The sequence below is a fragment of the Panthera pardus genome, unplaced genomic scaffold, assembly GCF_024362965.1.
Source record: "Panthera pardus isolate Hobbes unplaced genomic scaffold, ASM2436296v1 HiC_scaffold_13, whole genome shotgun sequence".
NCBI lineage: Eukaryota > Metazoa > Chordata > Mammalia > Carnivora > Felidae > Panthera > Panthera pardus.
Genome location: NW_026526688.1, coordinates 138719042 through 138739854, shown reverse-complemented (window position 1 = coordinate 138739854; position 20813 = coordinate 138719042). Strand labels below are relative to the sequence as shown.

Below are 20813 nucleotides of genomic sequence, written 5' to 3'. Positions count from 1 at the left end.
GACTCCATAAGCAGACTATATTTGACAAGAAACGAAACTGCGCAGAAATGGCTGCACCCCATACTTTGCACACATTTGCCGCTGGTGCTGCCTAGGACTTTTAAATCAGTGGTGGAATTATTGTTTCAACTATTGTTTGTTATTGGGTTATTCAATTATTGGAATTATTGTTTCAATTATTATCATCTAACTATATTAAAAAAAAAAAAAACAGATCTCAGGATTGTTAACTCAATCCTTTTGCCAGGATCTTCGGTGAAAAATACCACTGCAGATGGATAGTGCCCTTGTCTCTCCGTATGGCATTAAAAAAAAAGCCAAATATTCTTTGGCTTATTAAGAAATAGTTTCTCTCCCCCTCACCCATCAGAGAGGAAGTACTGACTGGGTATGAGGTGTACTATCCAGGTCTCCTGGCAGCATTTCAGATCTGCTCATGTCTAGGGCGGGCCATCCAGCAGATGAAGGTGTCAGCCTGGTTCCCGGAGGTTAATGTACAGTGAATCGTGAAAAATCTGCTGGACGAAGAAGGACTTGGTAATTGCCAAGGGTTCAGAGCCATCTGTACCCAGTAAGGTCACAGATCTCCATTCTACAGTTTCCTCAGAGCACTTGATCTGACAATACCACTCTGTTACTCCTTGGAAGCCAGTTACAAAGCTCAGAGAGGTGGTGATGTGGAAAATATAGCCCAAATCAGGATAAGTTCCCAGGTGTCCTGATCACCACTACAGAAGGCTGCTCTTTAAATATTTCTTTAAATTCATCTTCTTTTCTTCTTTTCTGATGGAAAATCTTGAGCAATCCCAAAATAAGATAATGAAAGCCAAATACAGACACGGCAGTAGAGTTGTGTAAACTATAATATTAAAGATCTTATTTCTATAACACCTCCCCTGGACACATTCTTCTTTTCTTTAGTATATATAGTTAACGGGTCATAAGTGTGTGTGTGTGTTTGTGTGTGTGTGTGTGTGTGTATACATTTTGCTGTTAGAAAATACGTTTTTAATGTTTTATAGCCTCTGGGAATGCTTACTTGGTACATTCTCCAAAAATTATAATCAAGAAAAAAAATCACAAAAGGATGTGATGCAAGAAGCTTGAAATATGACCTATATGATTACAAGTTACTTATTAGCACAGACCTGCTACTATACAACACACAGAGTGAAAAATTACTTTCTCAATTTCAGCTCAAAGCAACATTTAAGATAGCAATAACAATTCATATATTCCTCCAAGATACCCTGGAATATAAAACAAAAAAAGTCAAAAGGCTTCTCTCAGATGCTTGAAACGTAAACCCCTTACAAGCTCAACTCTTCCGAACCCACCAACGCCCAGTGTTGCAATAATCTCAAGGTTCTGGAATGGGGATGATGAGGAAAATCTGGCCACCTTCTCCTTCAGCTGAATCATCTCCAGAGAGAGTGCTTTGGACAGCTTCCAGTTAGACATGGATCTCCTGCATAAGAAAAGTGAAACTTTGCATACACTCCTTTAGTCAGGCCAGGGTCATGCCACACCTAAATCCCACTCTTAACAATAGTATTATTTCTGCCAGTAATTACTACCCATGCTTGCTACAAAAGCTGTCTCAACTTGTAGAGGATCAGATTCAGTTATGTCTGGGGAGAAAAACAATAGAACATACAAACAAAAAACTTGCACACGCACACACACACACATACACACACACATTAATAGACAAATGTCAAACTGAATCAATGAGAGGTAAAAAGAGCTGAATTGTGTAGTATTTAAAGTATATCTCAATAAATCTGTTGTTGTTGTTGTTGTTGTTGTTGTTGTTGTTGTTTCTGAAGAGTCAATGAGAGGAAATAAAACCAGTGAGCAATTCCTTTGCTACACATACAGGAGAATGCCACACTGAGAATCTTTGCTGTGTTTTGCTATTTTTGTCAGGTTTCGAAGCTTTCCATGGATGAACCAGAATAACTGCTTAGTCAAACATGAAAAATACATTCCCTACTTTGTAGCTAAGTATCATTATTTGGAAATACTCATTTTTCTCTTTTAATTAAGGTTTACTGCTCTGGATTATATATTCATAAATTGTTCTTACTGCAAAAGGCCTTTGACATAAAAACTGCAAATACATTCCTTGCCAGAAGAAAACAAACAAAAACAAAACAAAACAAAAACAGAAACAAAAAAACACCACATAGCCAAAAAATTCTGAGGTTCTGATTGAATGTTCTCATTTACTTCAAATGTGAGTTTTCTAGAACTTTTGACTCCAGCTTCTTTAATGAATATATTCTTAAGTATTTACTCTATAAAATGTAAAGGATTTTCAAATTTTAATTTTACAAAGTAGTTTTTCTATTAAGCACAAAATTCTTCATCAATATTACCATATCATTATTATTGTTATTATTACTATTATTATTACCCAACTCCTTCCTGTACACACACACACACGCCCACACACACACACACACACACACCCCTGGGCAATAACTCCCTTATATTCTGAAATAATTCTGACGCTACCCCAGCTGTCTACCTGGAATCATAATGAATGGCTTACACTAGTCCGTTGGCATTCTTGTGTGGTTTCCATTTCCATTTCTGAATTCATCTCCTTTTGAGCTAAGTCATCAGACATAGAATCCCATCCCAAGGCCGCCTATCAGGAAATGTCTCCCTAACATTACTACTCAAAGCTGACTACTTGCAGACTAAAATAATATCTACACTAGTAGTGGTAAGTAGCATCCTCTTTGTAGAAGATTGATTTAAAAGAACTCCCCCAAATTTTCTAGTGATGGCACGCAGAAAGTTATTAGTACATGGCGAATCACACTCCTGTGCTCTTTCATCTACTGCTGGAAGTCCTATGAGGCTTAGGAAAACGTTCCTCCACTTACTTTGCATGTCTTTTCTCATCATCACGGTTTAGGTTTGCCACATACCCTTCAAGGTATTTTTGGAGTTCTTCAAAAGTCCCGACTGTTTGGTTGAATGTCCTAAGTGAATAAAATAAACAGTTACTATTGTAACCTGACATTTTCTCAAGCTCATAAAAGACCATTTGTATGGTTATTCATGGCTTTGTAAATGGTTTCTCAATAATTTCAATAATTTATATTACATTAAAGTTGCCATAAATGGAGAAGTTATATAATTTATCCTGTGAGTTTATGAAAACAAAGAAAAGAGAAAACGTTTCTGGAGTTTTCTGTCTTGTGGTTCAGGTTTACCAGCAATTTTTCCCCCCAGAAGACAGTGGACAGGAAGTAGTCTACATAATCTGTTTACTGAGTCAACATGTTACATGGATTGCAGATTTTGCTTCATCAAATTAAGCTATTTATTTTAAAAATCAAGGAAAAAATTTATCTTTTCTTTTCCCTCGATAATGCTCCTCATTTCACATTCCTTCATAATTAAATCTACATGTTTTACTTTATCTTGGTAGTTTTCTGAGGCCCCGCCAATATCTTCCCTTGCCCTCTCTCGCCCTTCACAGATCAGACTTGACCTTGCCCCATCTACTTTCCCCATCCCCGCCAAACTGTCTGCGGGAACTCATACAAAGCACTGCACGTGAAAAATAAAGAATCCCCTTCCTCACCAGTGAAATATATTTTCTCGATTATCTTTTCAATGTTTCTCCGCCCTTACACTCGACAATCTACCTTGATTTGTGACTTTTTAGGGCGCTTCTCTTACCTACTGCAATATAGTATCCTTCTAGAAACTACGCTTTAATATTCTTGGTAAATCTTAAGCACTTGGGCATAAAAAATTAAAGGAATGAAAATTTACCTCAAAACAACTAAAACTAATAAACCAGAGCCATCTCATTACTGTACTGTTGCCATTTATTGCTTTCCTAGCCCTGAAGACCTCTCCCCATGTTGAACTGACCCCAATATACATTCACATGATTAAGTATATCTTATATACTGTGCTGGTATTTTCCATTTTTCTTTTCAGATCTACTCTCCACTCTTTTCTATCCTGCTCCATGGACTGATAGAATAGTGAGAAACAAAGAGCACTGCCAAGAAATTTCAAATATCCAACGGGTGAAATTTGCAAGCAAAAGGGAAATACTTCTTGTACTTTGTTTTGCTTTTTAAAAAAAAAATTGTTTACTCTTGAGAGAGAGATAGAGACAGAGAGAGAGAGAGAGAGAGACAGAGCGTGAGCAGGGGAGGGGCAGAGAGAGGGAGACACAGAATCTGAAGCAGGCTCCAGGTTCTGAGCTGTCAGCACAGAACCTGATGCAGGGCTCAATCTCGTGGTTCGTGATATCACAACCTGAGCCGAAGTCAGACATTCAACCGACCGAGCCACCCAAGCACCTCACTTTGTTTTGCTTTTATTTATTCTATACATCACCATTATTTTGCTTGCTGTTAAACTAATTAAAGTATCGTAAACAAATCTCATTTTTTTAAAGATAGTTGATACTGGTGTCACAGGCTCCGAGAAATTCTCCACAACTTAAAGTAAATGTAAACAGCTACAACATTCTAGCTGTGACAAACAGCCTATAATCATTTTGATGGTACTGATGGTTCATTCTGACATAATCAGCTCCTTGAGATCTTTCCCAACAACCAAAGAATGATGAAGATGTCACAAATAACACTTTCCACGTATTTAGAGATACTGCCATTTCGCACATTTCATTATACCTAAAAATAGGAAAACTTGAACTCTCCTCCTTGCAGCGTATTCATTCTAAGCATTTTTGAAAGAACGCATTAGGAAAGAAGAAATAAAGAGCCAAAGGCTTTCAGTCACTGTATTTCATTGCAAGGATGGTGTCCTTTATTCAGCCAACATGTGGAGCACTTGCCGTCTGCCAAGGACTATGTCATTTGCTGGCACTGCAACAGCAGTGAACAAGTCAGTGTTTCCGGACTCATGAAGTTTATAGAACAGTGAGATGACAGATGTTAAATAAAGCAATTCAATAAAATGTGAATGATGATATAAGTGTAGATAAGGTACTATGGGATAATTATCATGGGATCTTAACTTAGTCTACTAGTCATAGCTACCAGGATCGTATCATTTTCGATTCAAACTGAATACTTTTCTGACTGAAAGGTGGTGCCAATAACAAATACGCTGGGCCAACCAGAACTGTCCAGGAAATCCAGGATGTAGGTCAACCCAGTTACAGCTGATACTCCGCTTCTCTCACTAATAGAAGAAATGCATGTAACTTTTTAAGTCTCATCGAGCCTAATACAATACTTGGTTTACTAGAGAATCTTACACATGTAAGTTGAACATTTTAAAATTTTACACTTCCAAACAATATATTAACTCTATAAAATAATTGCATCCTTTTCAGGGATTATGAATATATGAGACATTGTATAAACATTTGCTTGTGTGATTACAATGAAGAAAAAGGAAAGGAATTCTTCCTTTCTCTCGTATTTTTAGTCCTAGCATTTCAGAGCAATTTATAAGATTCTACCACACAGCTAATGCTATTCAGTGCATGCATATATTTTTTAATGAACTCATATACGAAACAATGCATTATCAGGACCATACCGTACTCATGTATTTTCCATTTCTGAGCTGGCATCCAAAGATTACCTTTATCTGAACCTATTGTGCACTTTCTAGCCCTATGCCTTCCTTTCTAAGTTTTACTTCACCTGGAGTGACTTCTATATTTCCTATTTGCCTATTAATTTTTAAGCCCCATGTCCACACTTAACAAAATTAAACCTTGCCCACTTTACCACGTTGTGATTTCCCCTCTTTCTGAATACATGCTATGGGAGCCAAATGGCACAGTGGAAAGAACTCCGAAAGGAAGTCAGGACACCCGGTCAGTAGCTCCTGGTCCAACACAGGACAGCATCACTGGGGCAACCCTTTACCGATCTGGGACTTCTTTTCTTATCCATAAAACAGAGATTAAAATAATTCAGTGATATTAAGGATTATTGTTCTATCTGTGGTGATGGATGTTAACTAGACTTACTGTGGTGGTCATTTTGCAATATATACATATATTCAAGCACTATGTTGTACACCTAAATATGTGTTGATTATGCTTCGTTTAAAAATAATAAATAAAAAAGGAATATTGCTAACTTTTTAGGTATGTTAATGTTATTGTGGTCATGCCTTATAAATAACATTTATCCTTTAGAAATGCTGCTAAAATTTATAGATGAAATCATTTTATGTTGGCAATTTGTTTGAAAATAGTATGGAGAAGGCAGAGAGAGGGTGGCAAAGGGATCCAGATAAGGCATTAATTGATAATTTCTGGACTTGCATTATGGGGTTCATAACACCATCCTGTCTGCTTTTTAATACGTGCGAAATTTTCCACAATAAAAAGATTTTTTCAATGTTCTAAAGTTCTGGGGCATCGGGGTGGCTCCATCAGTTAAGTGTCTGCTATATCTCAGGTCATGATCTCACGGTTTTGTGAGTTCGAGCCCCGCATCAGGCTCTCAGCTTTCAGCACAGAGCCCACTTGGGGACCTCTGTCTCCTTCCCTCTCTGCCCCTCCCTTGCTCTCTCTCTCTCTCTCAAAAATAAATAAACATTTTAAAAAGTGTTCTAAAGTTCATTATAGTTCTAAACCCCTGATTCAATGAATGTTATGTTCAATCAACTACATACTCCCTTGTGATACTTCTTCATTTTACTATTTTTTGCTAATATTTCATATGGGTATACCTTATTTCTTTGACTTTACTATGAGTTCTCTTTTTTTAATTCTTTTACATTTATTTATTTTTGAGAGATAGAGAGAGAGAGAGAGACTAAACAAGAGTGGGATAGGGGCAGAGAGAGAGGATACACAGAATTGGAAGCAGGCTCCAGGCTCTGAGCTGTCAGCACAGAGCCCGATGTGGGGCTCGAACCCACAAACTGGGAGATCATGACTTAAGCCAAAGTCTGACGCCCAACCAACTGAGCCACCCAGGTGCCCTTTACTATGAGTTTTCTTAGACAACGGCCTAGCTTTGGTATATTTGCATTTCCTTTTATGATATCTGGATAACTGATCAATATTCAACTCATTAGTGAGAGATCCAAGGGGCCAGATTCAAATATGATCTGAAGTGAGTGAAGGACACAAAGTAAGACTTTTTTCTGAAAAATAACCTGAGACATTTAGAAATTAATATTAACACCCGTCACTTACAAGTTACTGCAAATGTTAAATTAAACCTTCTCTGGAAATATATGTATAGCTAATAATGAGTATTTTACATCATGTCCGAGACAGAGGTTTTGTTCAAAAAAATTTTTTTGACTGCTTACAGCATTTTAGAAATAAATTATGGAATGGTTCACTATATCGTATGGGAGAAAATCTATAAGAGTACTAATAAGCTTATTTCTCTGGAAGATGCAGAATTTAAATCGGTCTATTGCTGATATTTATGTACAAACTTTGCACACAAAATATTTAGCCTGCCAGCATCTGCCACTGCCACAGACAGATTCAGATCAGAAGGCCCAGTTCCTCCCCATGAATTTTAATAGAATATACTCGCAGCTGAGGATTGGCCAGCATTTCTAAGTGCTGATGAATGAGAAGACAGATGGGCCTCGGAGTAACAGAAGGCCAAGTCTTCAAAGGTGGCAATAGCCTGCCTTCCCAGACAGTATCCGCATACTCACTCTCGATCTATAACCAGGCATGCGACATCATTTTCTTCGGCGATGATGTTAGCTGATCTGACATCCTCACTGCAGACAAAACCAGGAAAGTCAATTTTCTACGGTTAGAAATTACACATCCATTTTTATTAGAGGATCTGCTACTTTTTTTATGAAACACCATCATTTAAACCTTCCAAAGACTGCTTTTTTTAATCATAACATACTCTACCCCTTTCCAAAAAAGGATTTGAAATGTGTCCCAATAAAGGTTATCTCAATAAGGAATTCAGAGAAGAAGGCAAATTGCACCAGGAATAGAGAGGAATTGGTGACTACAAATGCATATGGAATCTCATTCTGTGCTTTGTGTCAGCAAAATAAAATAACTCTCCTGTGATCAAATGGGAATTGCTAATTAATAAGCAGCCAAAACCTGAAATTAACTAATCAAACAAATTTATTGGAAAAACACTCAAGTAATCAATATACAATAAAAAAGCCAATCAAGAATAAAACCCAGGGGCAACCAGTGGCTCAGTTGGTTGAGTGTCCAACTCTTCATTTCGGCTCAGGTCATGATCTCAGGGTTCACGAGTTCCAGCCCTGCATCCAGCCCCGCATCAGAATCCATGCTGACAGCAGGGAGCCTGCTTGAGAGTCTCTCTCTCTGCCCCTCTCTCAACTTGCTCTCTCTCTCTCTCTCTCTCTCTCTCACCCTCTCTCAAAATAAATAAACTTAAAAAAAGAATAAAACCCAAAGAAAGTAGTTTTAGTGCCGTATCACCCAATGATTAAGTAAATACTAAAATACTTTAATTGCATAAAGCCTAAGATGTACATTTTTCACTAGAATCTCTGAAATCAGAGCATGTCCTACAATTGATGATGAATCATAATGTAATCAATAGCATTGTCTTTCTTCCTCAGAGGTACATTATATAATGGTGCCTCTCAAAATTGATATCCTAGATTCAATGAATTACAGCATATGATCTAGTGATGGCAAATTTAATTACCTAATGAATACCATAGGCCAAGCATTAGGTGAAGTATTTCTTTAGAGACCTTTATTTATATGAGTTTCCTCCCTCTATTAGTTACAAAATAAGACACTGAAAAATGGCACCCCCATATGGTACCCAGTGCTGTGAGATTCATTTAAGGTAACTGGGAGGAACAAACATATTGGGCCTGCTCTAAGCGACTTCATCAAACATGTAAACCACAAAGTATATACAGTTCCTTCATCTTCCTTTGGTGATAGGACAGGAAAACTTTGGTGGCCCATCTCTCATTCCAAAGAAGTCCCCTATTCACATAGGTGACATCCAGAGTCTTTCTGACATTAACACACAGCTCCTGACATGTCTACAGGGTCCTTGCCAGAAGACATCAGCAAAAACATTCCGGGTTGATGAGCTTTTGAGCTGGGAGCTGAGCAGTCGCTACTCAATGTCTATGTGTGGAGACATCTATATCTATCTATCTATTTATCTATCTATACACACATATATACATATATGTACATATACATATATACATGTACATATATATGTACATATACATACACATATGATGTTGGATATGAGCCAATTTGATTTGTGAGTTCAAAAAAAGGAATGATGCAGCCTCCCTTTCACTTGTGAGTGTCAAGACTGACTAGGAATATTCTCTGCAAACACTTTATAAATATTAGGTGTTTATAAATACACATGTTTCTTTCATAATAACTGTGTAAGTGCCATGGATTTATTGTTGTACGTAAAATGCTGAAAGAACTCCTGGGACTATTTAATGTCAAGTCATGGAAATATACAGAATATAAGGAATACAGAGTCACAGTCAGTGGCCCTAAAAACTGATAGCATAAAAATGCACAAAAATGTAGAAGCATTTGTATTCAGTGCTCCTGTTCACTGATTTTAGCTTTATGCTTTCAAATGCCTAGGGAGTTGGGTATCTGTAGTAAATATGAATTCCCATGTTTTTCAGTGGAAAACACTGTAATTGGCTAGCTGTGACATACACAGTAAATCATTTCAGATCCGGCAAAATCAGACAATATACTTCCTTTCAACAGCTATTTTGACTCTGTAGTACATTTATAAAGTTCTCTGCACTTTCAAACTTTAATTGTTTCGCTGGGAGGTATGAAAAAAGTAATCTAGTAATGTTAAAAACAAATACACTGAAGTTTTGAATAATAAAATTACATAATTATATTACATGAATGTATCTGTATTTAGTCACAAACAAAAAAATTTTACAAAGGACAATTTCCATGTCATTGAAACAAGTTAATTACTAGCTAGAAAACGAGAAAGAAAAAATTTAACTTGCATTTAAATTCCATTTTTAAAATGTTTACAAAGTAGTCATAATTTAACTTACTAATTTTATGTGTTTTTCCTTTGAAAATAAGAGCTTTATAATTTTTAAATAATCAAATTTGTCTTGTAGTAATTTATGAACATGTTTTCTTTGCTCTGTACTTAATATTATCATGACAAACAAATCAGCAGAACTAGGACTTCATGACAAAAATTAAAAAGGAAGAAAATGAACAGAAATTATATTCATTTTCTATAAGCATAAATTTGAAATAACAACCATTTAGGAATAATATAAAGTTTAAGGGATGTCTTAACTAATTTCAAGTATTCATTTAAAAACATACGTAACTCCAAACAGTATTGCTCAAAACTCTAATTCGATCTTTTACAAAGTGATTTATATTTTTTAAAATGTGATGTTTTTAGACTTGAAGTTGTTTTCTGAATTCCAGGAAGTACAAAGCATCTCCTGAGACATTTGATTTATCTTTATAAATATTTCTTCCATAAGTTAGATCAACAGTAGATAAACTCATACTTCCAAAGACCTAAGGGTCAGGTAGAAGTTTCCTACACACTATTTTGATTGTTTCTAAAACTTGCAAAATGAGCTGATAAAAATCCTTAAGAAAATATTGCTTTTAACATAATAATTTAAAAGCACAAAAAACATGGAAAGTTATCATTTGATAATTTTTAAAGGGGGAACAGCAACATTTCAAACCTTGGAAATATAAAAATTCATTCTTAAAAAAATTGTAATTCTCATGTCTTTAATCTCTCTGACTAAATTTTTAACTTTTTTTAATGTTTATTTTTGAGAGAGACAGAGACAGAGCGTGAGCAGGGGAAGGGCACAGAGAGACAAAGACACAGAATCCAAAGCAGGTTCCAGGCTGCAAGTTGTCAGCACAGACCCCAACATGGGGCTCAAACTCACAAACCATGAGATCACGACCTGAGCCTAAATCGGACACTTAACCAACTGAGCCACCCAGGCGCCCCTCTGTGACTCTCTTTTAAACTAAGGATTCTAATAGGATACCAATTTTATTTTCACTAGCAAATTTAAGCCTTTCCCATTTCTTTTCTGTGCAGTTAGTGTACTTATTTCCTGCATGAGAATGAATTTTTTCAGAATTCAATTTATTTTTTTTCTTAATTCCTGGATATTTGCTGACATTAATTTGGCAGCTCAATTTGACAACTCTGAATGAGTAATTACACATGCAAAACAACAAAAGAATTATTTAAGTATGGTATAGACTTTGTGGATTCACCTGATAAGAGCTTTTTCTCCAAAGTATTCTCCTTTCTGCAGTGTTTTTATCAGTTGTGGCTGATCGTGGCCCTCTGTACTCTGGGTGACTTTTACCTACATGAGGTTAAACAATTAAAAAGATAAAGAGAAGGGGAAAAAAAAGAAAATCTGAGCACATATTCATTCAACCAGACCCTCCAAATCTATATAAACTTGACTGAAAGAAGGAAATAGAAGAGCCTTTGCTCTAACTTTGCGGCACTTAGGACCATCTTACTACAGGCAATTCACTTGGAGGGACTGAGAAATCCTGTGACTTAACATGACCAAATGACTCCCCATCTGTAAGAGAAAGATTCTCCATTCAAATCCCACCTCCCAAAGTTAAAAAAAATTTTATGTGAATCTAGCAATTCCTTCCTAGGAATATTCAAAGCAAATCCTAATGTTCCTGTGGGAACTTTTATTATGGCAAAAAGCCAAAGAGTTGACAAACTAATCAAGAATAAGGCTAAGTGTCAGGAATTCTGAATCTAGTGTTCATGACTGATTTGTTAAATCCTCTGTTTTACCCCCTAAACCTAGATGTAAATTGTGGATATGGAGAAGGGTCATAACTTTCATGGGTGTCTCACTGTGATCCAGGGCCCAGGAAGGTTTAAGAAGTCCCACGGCAGAACCAAACAAAAACTTCAATATTCCTTGTTTGTCGCTAGTCTTATGCCAATTCAATATAATCACAAGGGTTGCTTCCTGTTGATTAGAAATTCTGAAAGCATCGGGTCCAGGTGGAAGAGGAATGATAAAAAAAAATGTTCTGAGTGTTGAAGAGTTTCTGAGGTTTGAAACCATTTTGTTATTTTTTTTTCTTTCACTGGGGGCCCAGTTCAAGGTTCGACAACCAACCAGTTTACAAAGGGCAGTGCCTGATGATAAACACTTCCATGGAAGAAAGAATACTTGTAAAAGCTGGACAGGTTATGGATGCAGGTGCTCAAGGTTTCGCTCTTTTTTTTCAGTATTTCACAAATGCCTTTTATCTCTGAGCAACATTGTAAAGAGTCAACATAGGAACAACTGGCAACATGTTATCCACTCACAGTTTAAGTGAAGAGAAAAATCTACTGCATATACTAGCATAAAATTTTCATCAGCACCCAAACCAACTTGAGCTATGGTATATGAACTGAAGTTCTGAGCCCTCTCTACAGCTTTATGCCCAGCCATTGCTGTCCTCCACTGACAAGTTCATTCTCCTCCACCTGCTGCTTGTCACCCCTGCTGGATAGAAAAAATTTCCAGCCCTGATCCTGGATCATTGATTTGATTGAGAATCACAGACAAAAGGGATCTGAGAAAGAATCTAGTCATTTTAAACACAATGAAAGTCAAGGGACCTGCCTAAGGTCACTAAGAAGTTACTGTCTCAGCCAGAACCCAGAACAGCTCTCCTGTGCCCCCAAACCCAAGGCTAAGACCAAACCCCAAAGAACTCTTCTGAGCAGAAGTTCCTTTACCTGCTCAATGCAGAGACTTTCCAGTGCTGTGGTGCAGGGCAAACTAATGTGAAAAGACTTCCATGATTTACTTTAAGTAAGCTTTAATTCATATTTACCTTTCCTTTTGCTAAAATGAAGAAGGTACTTCCTTCCTCGCCCTCTCTAATAATGTAATCTCCTTTGTCATAGTATTCCTATTGGGATAAGAGAAAAAGAAAACGTTAAATCCAATGGAGACATCCAGATGAAGGCATAAATGTAACAGAACTCCCCATGTCTTTGAAATGAGCATCCCACGCCTGTTGCTTTTCTTTGTTGCCTATTGTCACTGTAATCTTCTTAAACACGGCAGTCGTAAACTGTAGAAAAGTAAAGAGACTTTTGCCTTAGTACCTGCATTTCTTTTTGTCTTTCACAGAACTCACCAGAAAGACTGATTTTCAGGCATGGAGACTAAAGAACATGCAGAGAAACAAAAGCAAACCAATAATCACTGACATCCAGGTGGGCTTTCACTGAAAGAATCTAACTACAAGCTGTTCAGTGATCTGTAACAGCCTGAAACCGGGCCTAGTGTTTAGAAAAAGAGTATCTAAGAAATTGAAAATATTATCCCCAGCGGACATTAGGAATATCAGCGTCAACTTCTAATTCCTTGAAGGGCAAAGGCTAGGAAAATTCTACAGACAGAGGAAGTAGCTCTTTCCTGTGGATTCTTTTCAAAGATGCATCGTCATAAAATAGCAACATTAGAATTTTTCACATGTAAATTCTCTTCTTCAAGGTAGATTTATCCTCATGAAATCTCAAACTGTCACATATTTCTTTGTTTCCCTCGTGTGTGTGTGTGTGTGTGTGTGTGTGTGTGTGTGTGTATGTAATCAGAGAATTCTTGGGCAGGGAAAAGCCATTCATCCATATGTCAGACCAATAGAGCAATACAGTCTCTTAGAAAACGAAAGATGGATTAGACTGTCCACCTCTACTCCACTTTAACATTGTCTCAAAGTCATAGAACCAAAATGGAACTCTTAATTATTTCTACAAACAAAAATGGGCCTGTTTCATTTATTTAAAAAGGCATAATTAACAACATCATAGCTCTCTCTTATTTTTCTTTTAGATTTAAAAACAAAATCCAGACAAAGCCACTTTTATGTCTGCTGTATTTCAGTATCTATTTTGGTCACTGACTCATAAAATCTACTTACATTTTTGAAATAAATGTTACTTCTAATATGACTAAACCTATCTTTTATTTACATAGCACTACATACATCTTACAAGATATTTCAATATATGGAAAGATGCATATCTTAGGGAAAAAAACAATGCATAAAGTTCAAATAAGAACATTTACCTTCAAAGATTTAGAGAAGCACATTAGTTTTCTATTGCTGCTGTTACAAATAACCACACATTTCTTAGTGGCTTAAAGAAAACACTCATTATCATCTCACAGTTTCTGTGGGTCAAGGAGCCCAGGCACAGCATGGCTCACCTGGATTTTTCTGTCAAGGGTCTCTCAAGACTGAACTCAAAAGTGTCAGGCTGTGTTCCTTTCTGGAGGCTCTGGGGGAAAATCCACTTTCAATTTTAATCAGGTTGTTGGCAGAATTCAGTTTCTTGAGGTTAGAGGATAAGGTCTCATTTCTGTACTGGCTGTTGGCCTCTTAGTTTCTGAAGATCTCTCTTAGGTCCATGCACAGAGCCCCCTGCGTTTCATAACCAGCAATGGCTCATCAAATTCTTCTTAGACTTGAAATCTCTCTGACTTCCACTTATGCTAAATCTCTCTGACTCCAGCCAGAGAAAATTCTCTGCTTTTAAGGGCTCATGTAATTATAGTCATCCCATCTAGATAATCCAGAATAATCTCCTTATTTTAAGGTCCTGAACCTTAATTACACCTGCCCAGTCACTTTTGCCAGGTGACATAACATATTCACGCATTCCAAGGATTGCGGTCTGGGACATTGAGGGGGGCGCGGGGGGGGGAGGGGGAGTCCATTCTGCCTTACCACAATAAGCCAATAAAAGACAATGTTTTGATGCATTGAAAGCCCCTGAAACATACTAAACAATTAATAACTGCCATGTTGAGGAGGAAGATGATAATGGTTTGCTAGGCTGTCACTTCAATCTTCTGAACCTCAGTTTACTTTGCTATAAAATTAAAACCGTATGACCTACCACACCTAACCTTGAAAGAGGGTATCTAAAGCACCTGATAGCATACTTGGTACATGCGAGGCACCCGGTGATGGTTAATCCCTGCGAAAGAGGCTGAGAGCCAGTTGTCCAAGCCTTCCACAGTATACGTGGCTGTCCAGGTAAAATGCCTCCCTGGTAGCTGTGGCCATGTGATTAACTTCTAGCTAAAGGAACCTGAACAGAAGTGATGTGTGCCACCCCCCGTGCCAGGTCTATGAGCCGTATCAGGCATGTGTCTTCACAGAGAGATCTTGGGAGAGGATCATAAGGCCTTTAGCTTGCGTTCCTGAATGACTCTGTATAGCCAACTGGGACTATCCTCCTTGGACTGTTATGTGAGCAAGAGACAAACCTCTACTTTATTTGGAAAATGAGATTTTGAGTCTTTTGCATCACCGTGTGCTTACTCCAACTCTTCATTCTTTCTCATTTTAGCTTTATCACAAACTTTCACCACCTCCAAGCTCAATTTTGCAGCTGAGACGGCCATGAGCCCTGGTGTTTGAGTGAGTGCCCATGCCACAGCAGTTCAGCATCTGTTATGCAGCTAATGTTCACTCCTCTTCCCTAGGAAGGTTGGCGTCGTGTTAGATGTCCTTGTTTCAGAGAGTCTGCTCTATAGTCTCTCCTAGTCCCTTCAGAACATGGAACAGAAGGAACATGGAGAATTTCTTTCTTTCTTTTTTTTTATGTTTATTTCCTTTTGAGATAGAGAGACAGAGTGCCTGTCGGGGAGGGGCAGAGACAGAGGGAGACACAGAACCAGAAGCAGGGTCCAGGCTCTGAGCTGTCAGCACAGAGCCTGACACAGGGTTCGAACTCACGCGCCATGAGACCATGACCTGAGCCAAAGTCAGACGCTTAACCGACTGAGCCACCCAGGCACCTCAAGAGCCTGGAGAATTTCTGAAGTGCTGGTAGGTTGTTCTTCAGTTATTATAAAGCGTGTGGTGTGTGCAAATGTGAGGCTTTAATTCCTGTCAGTCAGAGAAGCTAATGGGAAGCTTAAAAGGGAACACTGAGAAAGAGCTTTATTGTTTCTTAAGGGGCAACCTTCCTAGTGGTATTTTTCCTAGGGATGATTCTTTGTCACCCAAAACCTTGGGAGGAAGATAAATAATACCTCCCAGTGTGTTGACAGTAACTTCATAGATCAGAAAAGGCTGTGGATGTAGGTCAGACCAAAAATATATAGTGGTAAGCACTGGCTATGATGCTAGACTGGCCAGTGTTTGTCAACTGGGGAGTGCAGCCAGTCTAGCCAGGGTGGTCACCAAGACCAAAAAGAGAAATGCAAACAGTGTGGTTATTGTCCTGTGGTTACACTGCAAAGGGGTCCCTTATAGGACCAAGAAGCCATAGATCCTATCTGGGGGAGCAATGATTTTCAAGCATTTTTTACTGTGACCTACAATAAGAAATACATTTTACCTGTATACACAAACACACGTACAGGAGTATGCACACATATAGACATTTATATAAAATTAAAACATATTCAAATAATACTTATACTTACTACTCTGATACTTTTAAAAAATGTTCCTACAAATTAATTTCATGATCTACTAATAAGCTATGACCCAGAGTCTGAAAAAGATGTTTTTTTACGTTTACTTATTTATTTTTGAGAGAGAGAGAGAGACAGCACGAGTGGGAAAGGGGCAGAGGAGAGAGAGAGAGAGAGAGAGAGAGAGAGAATATCCCAAGCAAACTCCTCTCTGTCAGCACAGAGCCAGACTCAGGGCCCAATCCCATGAACCGTGAGATCATGCAGGACCTGAGCTAAAATCAAGAGTCAAAGCCTTAACCGACTGAGCCACCCAGGCACCCCTGAAAAAGATGTTTTTAAAAAAGATGTGTAGGAAACCCTAAGAGTAGTTACTGAGTGTACAGCAAGAGCGAAAAATAAGGAAATCAATACCAGGGCAGACTAAGAGGTAAAGGTCAGAAGAAAACTATACAAAAAGCAATAGCTAATGAACGATGCAAAGGTTTTCACTGTAAAGAAAATGCTCATTCTGTGATATCTAGAAAATGCTAGAACCTGAATGCCTATAAACAGTATACAGAAAACCAGAAGAAAAACCAAAGGTGATGGAGAACAAAGACCAAAACGCAAGCCTAAGACTTCCTTAGAGTCTTTAGTGTGTGGCCAGAAATCTTCATTACAAAGAAGTATTGATGATGCACAATCAGATGTATCACACACACACACACACACACACACACACTCCCCACATCATATGACTATGAACCCATGTTGGTTGTTTAAAAAACTGGATACAGTTATTTGGGTTGTTACCGACATTTTTTTGTTCACCCAAGTACAACAGTTAAAACACTTTAGAAATTTTAAAGCAAATACAATTGGATCAGGTGGGCCCTCACCAACCACTCAGGCAAAATTTAGTAGCAGATTGCTTCTTTCCAAGGAACTAGAGCCCACAAAATGAAAACCAACAGAAATTCCTCTAACTTGGGTGAGCCAACTGTTTAAAAATCTGTAACTGAAACACTGAAAGAGCCCTTAGAGATATGGACTACTCACCCTTATTTTGTAGATGAGAAAACCCTAATGCTTACCACAATTAATTGACAGCTTTAGTGAAAGAAGCGTGATCATAAACACTAATCTCCAGACTTCGGACTAGTGGACTTTCTATTGCACCTAGTTGCCTCACCTCTAGCTAACTGGTCCATAAACAGGCAAAATCCACAATTATCTCAACTTTCTTTATGACTCCAGATGTAATCATTAAAATGAGAAAACCCTCTGGTTTTGTAGGTATTAGCAGGAACTATAAGAAAGAAAACTAGATTTTTTTTAAATTATGAAAAATGGAAAATTCCTGAATGAAGAGATGGCAAGGCTCTAAATATATGTATTCTATTCATAACTTTAAACTAGTGGTTCTCAAATATTCTCTTTAATAAGCATAAGAATCAAGTAACGTATTAAGTGTGCATTTCTGGGCTAATATCCCAGAGTTTCTGATTCAGTAAGTACGGTGGTACCTGGAAATCTGCCTTTTAAGCAGCACCACAGGTGACGTGAGTAAGGAAGGGCAACAACATTCTACATGACCCCACCCCTACCCCACTCCTACTACACCCCCAGTTTCATGAAAGATGGCATGTCAGAGTCTCAGTACAGGGGGTCACAGGGTCACATACCACAGCTCTGCAACAAAGAGTGAGGTGACATTTCAATCAACCACAGTCAAATCCCATGCTTCCTGTATGTGTGAACAGAGACTCCTTCCACTCTTGTGCTCCATATTGCACTACTGGTGGGTGCAGAATTCACATTATCATTTTCATTACCATTAACACTTACAGTGCTTCGAAATCTCTATCATGCTTCGTGATGTTCATTAGTTAATTCTCAAATATGTTGGTACTATTTTCCCATCAGAACACAAGAGGAGACTTAAGGGGATGTCTGCCTCTAGAATTGAAAGGGCTGGGTGATTTAAGCTAAAGCAAGATATGTAATTGGAACACTGAGTAATTGGAGCCATTGGTCTAGATGTTCAATAGTCAAAGTCTTAACAAACATTTCAGATCAACCGCGTCGTGGTGGGAAATTCCAATACCCCTTTCCTGCCCCCACACAAAAGTTAAAACCCTCCCAAATCAATTCCTAAACTTTAAGCCAGATTCAGCCTGTTTTTGTCAAAGATCATGGAGCCAGTTTGTGGGACAGCTGGTCTTGGAACTCAGCAGGCATTCTGTTATAACTCCAATGCATTAGTGATTGGCTGTTGTCAGGACCCCGTTGACGGGTCATTAGTCCAAGCTATGCTGGTAAATTATGTGCTTTTCTTAGTGCTAAATAGATCCCATTACTCCCTTGCTAATCACTTTTGCATTTGAGAATTTTCACACGCTATAGAGACACATTTGTTTGCCAGGTACGAATAAAGAGCCCTTTATAAACTGTGCTGCTGTCTGCAAATGCAGAGATATAATAAAGCCTTTCTAGGGTGTTTTAAAAGATGAGAACTTTCAAACTCAAATTGTGTGTTAATTAATACTGGACTTGTGCCCCATCTATATATTCTGCAGCTATTGCCTGTGGCTGCTATAAATATGACTAATTTACCATTTATTTTTAATGATACTAAATTTTAATATTTGCTGTCAGCATGGAATCCCCCTCTGGTGAATCTACTCTATTAGTATTATATTAAAAACAGATTTTCTCAGTTAACAAAAAAAATATAGGGCTACTCCAGCTTTAAAAAAAACACATACTCTCAGAAATTAGGATGAATTATTAATTTGTAACATATGTGATTGGGTTATGTTACATTGGGAAAATCCCAAGAGATGCAGGGCAAGCAGTCCTCTTGAAAATGACTTCATTTCTGAACACTCTGGGGACACAAGGCCAGGCACTGTGTCATCACGGTCTGTCCTTGATAAACTGCTGGAGAGGTTCCATGAATTGTAAATGGAAACATTACTGGTGTCACTTACACTTAAGGATAAAATGGTCAGTGCTCCCTTCTCAACAGATATTAGTTTGCATTGTATACTGTGATTGACAGAGGCATGAATCTGTCAACAATCAGTCTTGCAGAGACTTTTATATCTCCCACTGAGAACAGCTTTATAAACACTTAAAGTCAACATGTGACTTCTTTATTATTCCTTACCTCCTTCAAATTCCATTAAAGCCATTTTGGTTTCAATGAAATTGACCGCCCCCCCCCCCCCCCCCCCCGCACACACACACCAAAAATCAGAGAGAAATTTCTTGCTTTGAATTTTAATCTCTGAAATCTGAAGAGGTTTCATAGAATGCATATCATTAGAATCCAAGGTACATGTTATAAAAGATTTATTCACAAAAAAACTTGGCTAGTCTTGGACTAGAACCAACCATCTGGGTGATGCCTCATATGAGTTTTTGAACACATTCCATTATGCTGTTTTCCCCTAGATGTTAAAATAGGTAAAGTGCTTCTTAAATGCAGAGGGTTTTAAAATGTCTTTTCATGGTGTAGAGTTTTCAAGTATGGACTTGTTTCATAGCCTGATTCAGAAAGCTGTCCCCTAAAGCTCCAATATATCCTCCTCTACACCATTACCTAATGAAACATCATTGACTCCTTTATACTAGGAAAACTCTACAGGGGATTGTGATGTTAACTGCAGAAAATCAAATGCCTTTTGAGTAAGGCAGATTAGTTTCACAAAATATACTAAAAAGGTTTGAGTATGTAAATCAAGTGTCATTTTACACATGCAAATCCAATTTCCTTTTATACATTTCAGAAGAGTGGCCTAAACCCATCCCAGCCCCTTAATTCCCTGAGTTGGTCTAAGGTTTTACACAATAGAAAAAGGCTCCTGGTCTCTGCAGACAGGCCACCTACCATCGTTTCCTTTTTTTCATTTACAGTGCTAATAATAACCAAATTATAAAGTCTTTAAATAAGGGGTGCCTGTGTGGCTCGGTCAGTTGAGCATCTGACTTTAGCTCAGGTCATGATCTCACAGTTTGTGGGTTCAAGCCCTGCGTTGGCCTCTGTGCTGACAGCTCAAAGCCTGGAGCCTGCTTCAGATTCTGTGTCTCCCTCTCTCTCTGTCCCTTCCCCACTCACACTCTGTCTCTCTCTGTCAAAAATAAAAACATTAAGAAAAAAATTTTTAAATAAAGTCGTTTAATAAAATGTATTTTTTCCTTTAAAATTTCTTACCACTTCCAAGCAGTCAATGATCTTGGTTAATTTATCTTCAGGTAAATTCTTCAGCAAGGATACACTTCAAAATTAAAAAGAAACCTTTAATTATCTTCCTGAATTAAATATGCACTTCTATGTAGTTCAAAAAACCTTTACCTGCATCTAAAAAATA

General features: G+C 37.8%; 1 protein-coding gene across 6 annotated transcripts in view; it reads right to left on the bottom strand.

Moving 5' to 3' along the window:
• PRKG2 (protein kinase cGMP-dependent 2) overlaps nt 1–20813 on the bottom strand; it is a 103355-nt gene that overhangs the window by 39894 nt on the left and 42648 nt on the right. For 4 of the 6 annotated variants that reach the window (XM_019466360.2, XM_019466342.2, XM_019466333.2 and 1 more), the window contains 6 exons: nt 20657–20720; nt 12848–12925; nt 11252–11346; nt 7657–7725; nt 2898–2996; nt 1315–1468 (listed from right to left, as the gene is read on the bottom strand). In XM_019466360.2, the coding sequence (XP_019321905.1) occupies nt 1315–1468; nt 2898–2996; nt 7657–7725; nt 11252–11346; nt 12848–12925; nt 20657–20720 (559 nt within the window). Of the gene's footprint in view, nt 1–1314; nt 1469–2897; nt 2997–7656; nt 7726–11251; nt 11347–12847; nt 12926–20656; nt 20721–20813 lie in introns of those variants that run through there. The other 2 variants (XM_019466350.2, XM_019466369.2) reach the window with 2 other exon arrangements.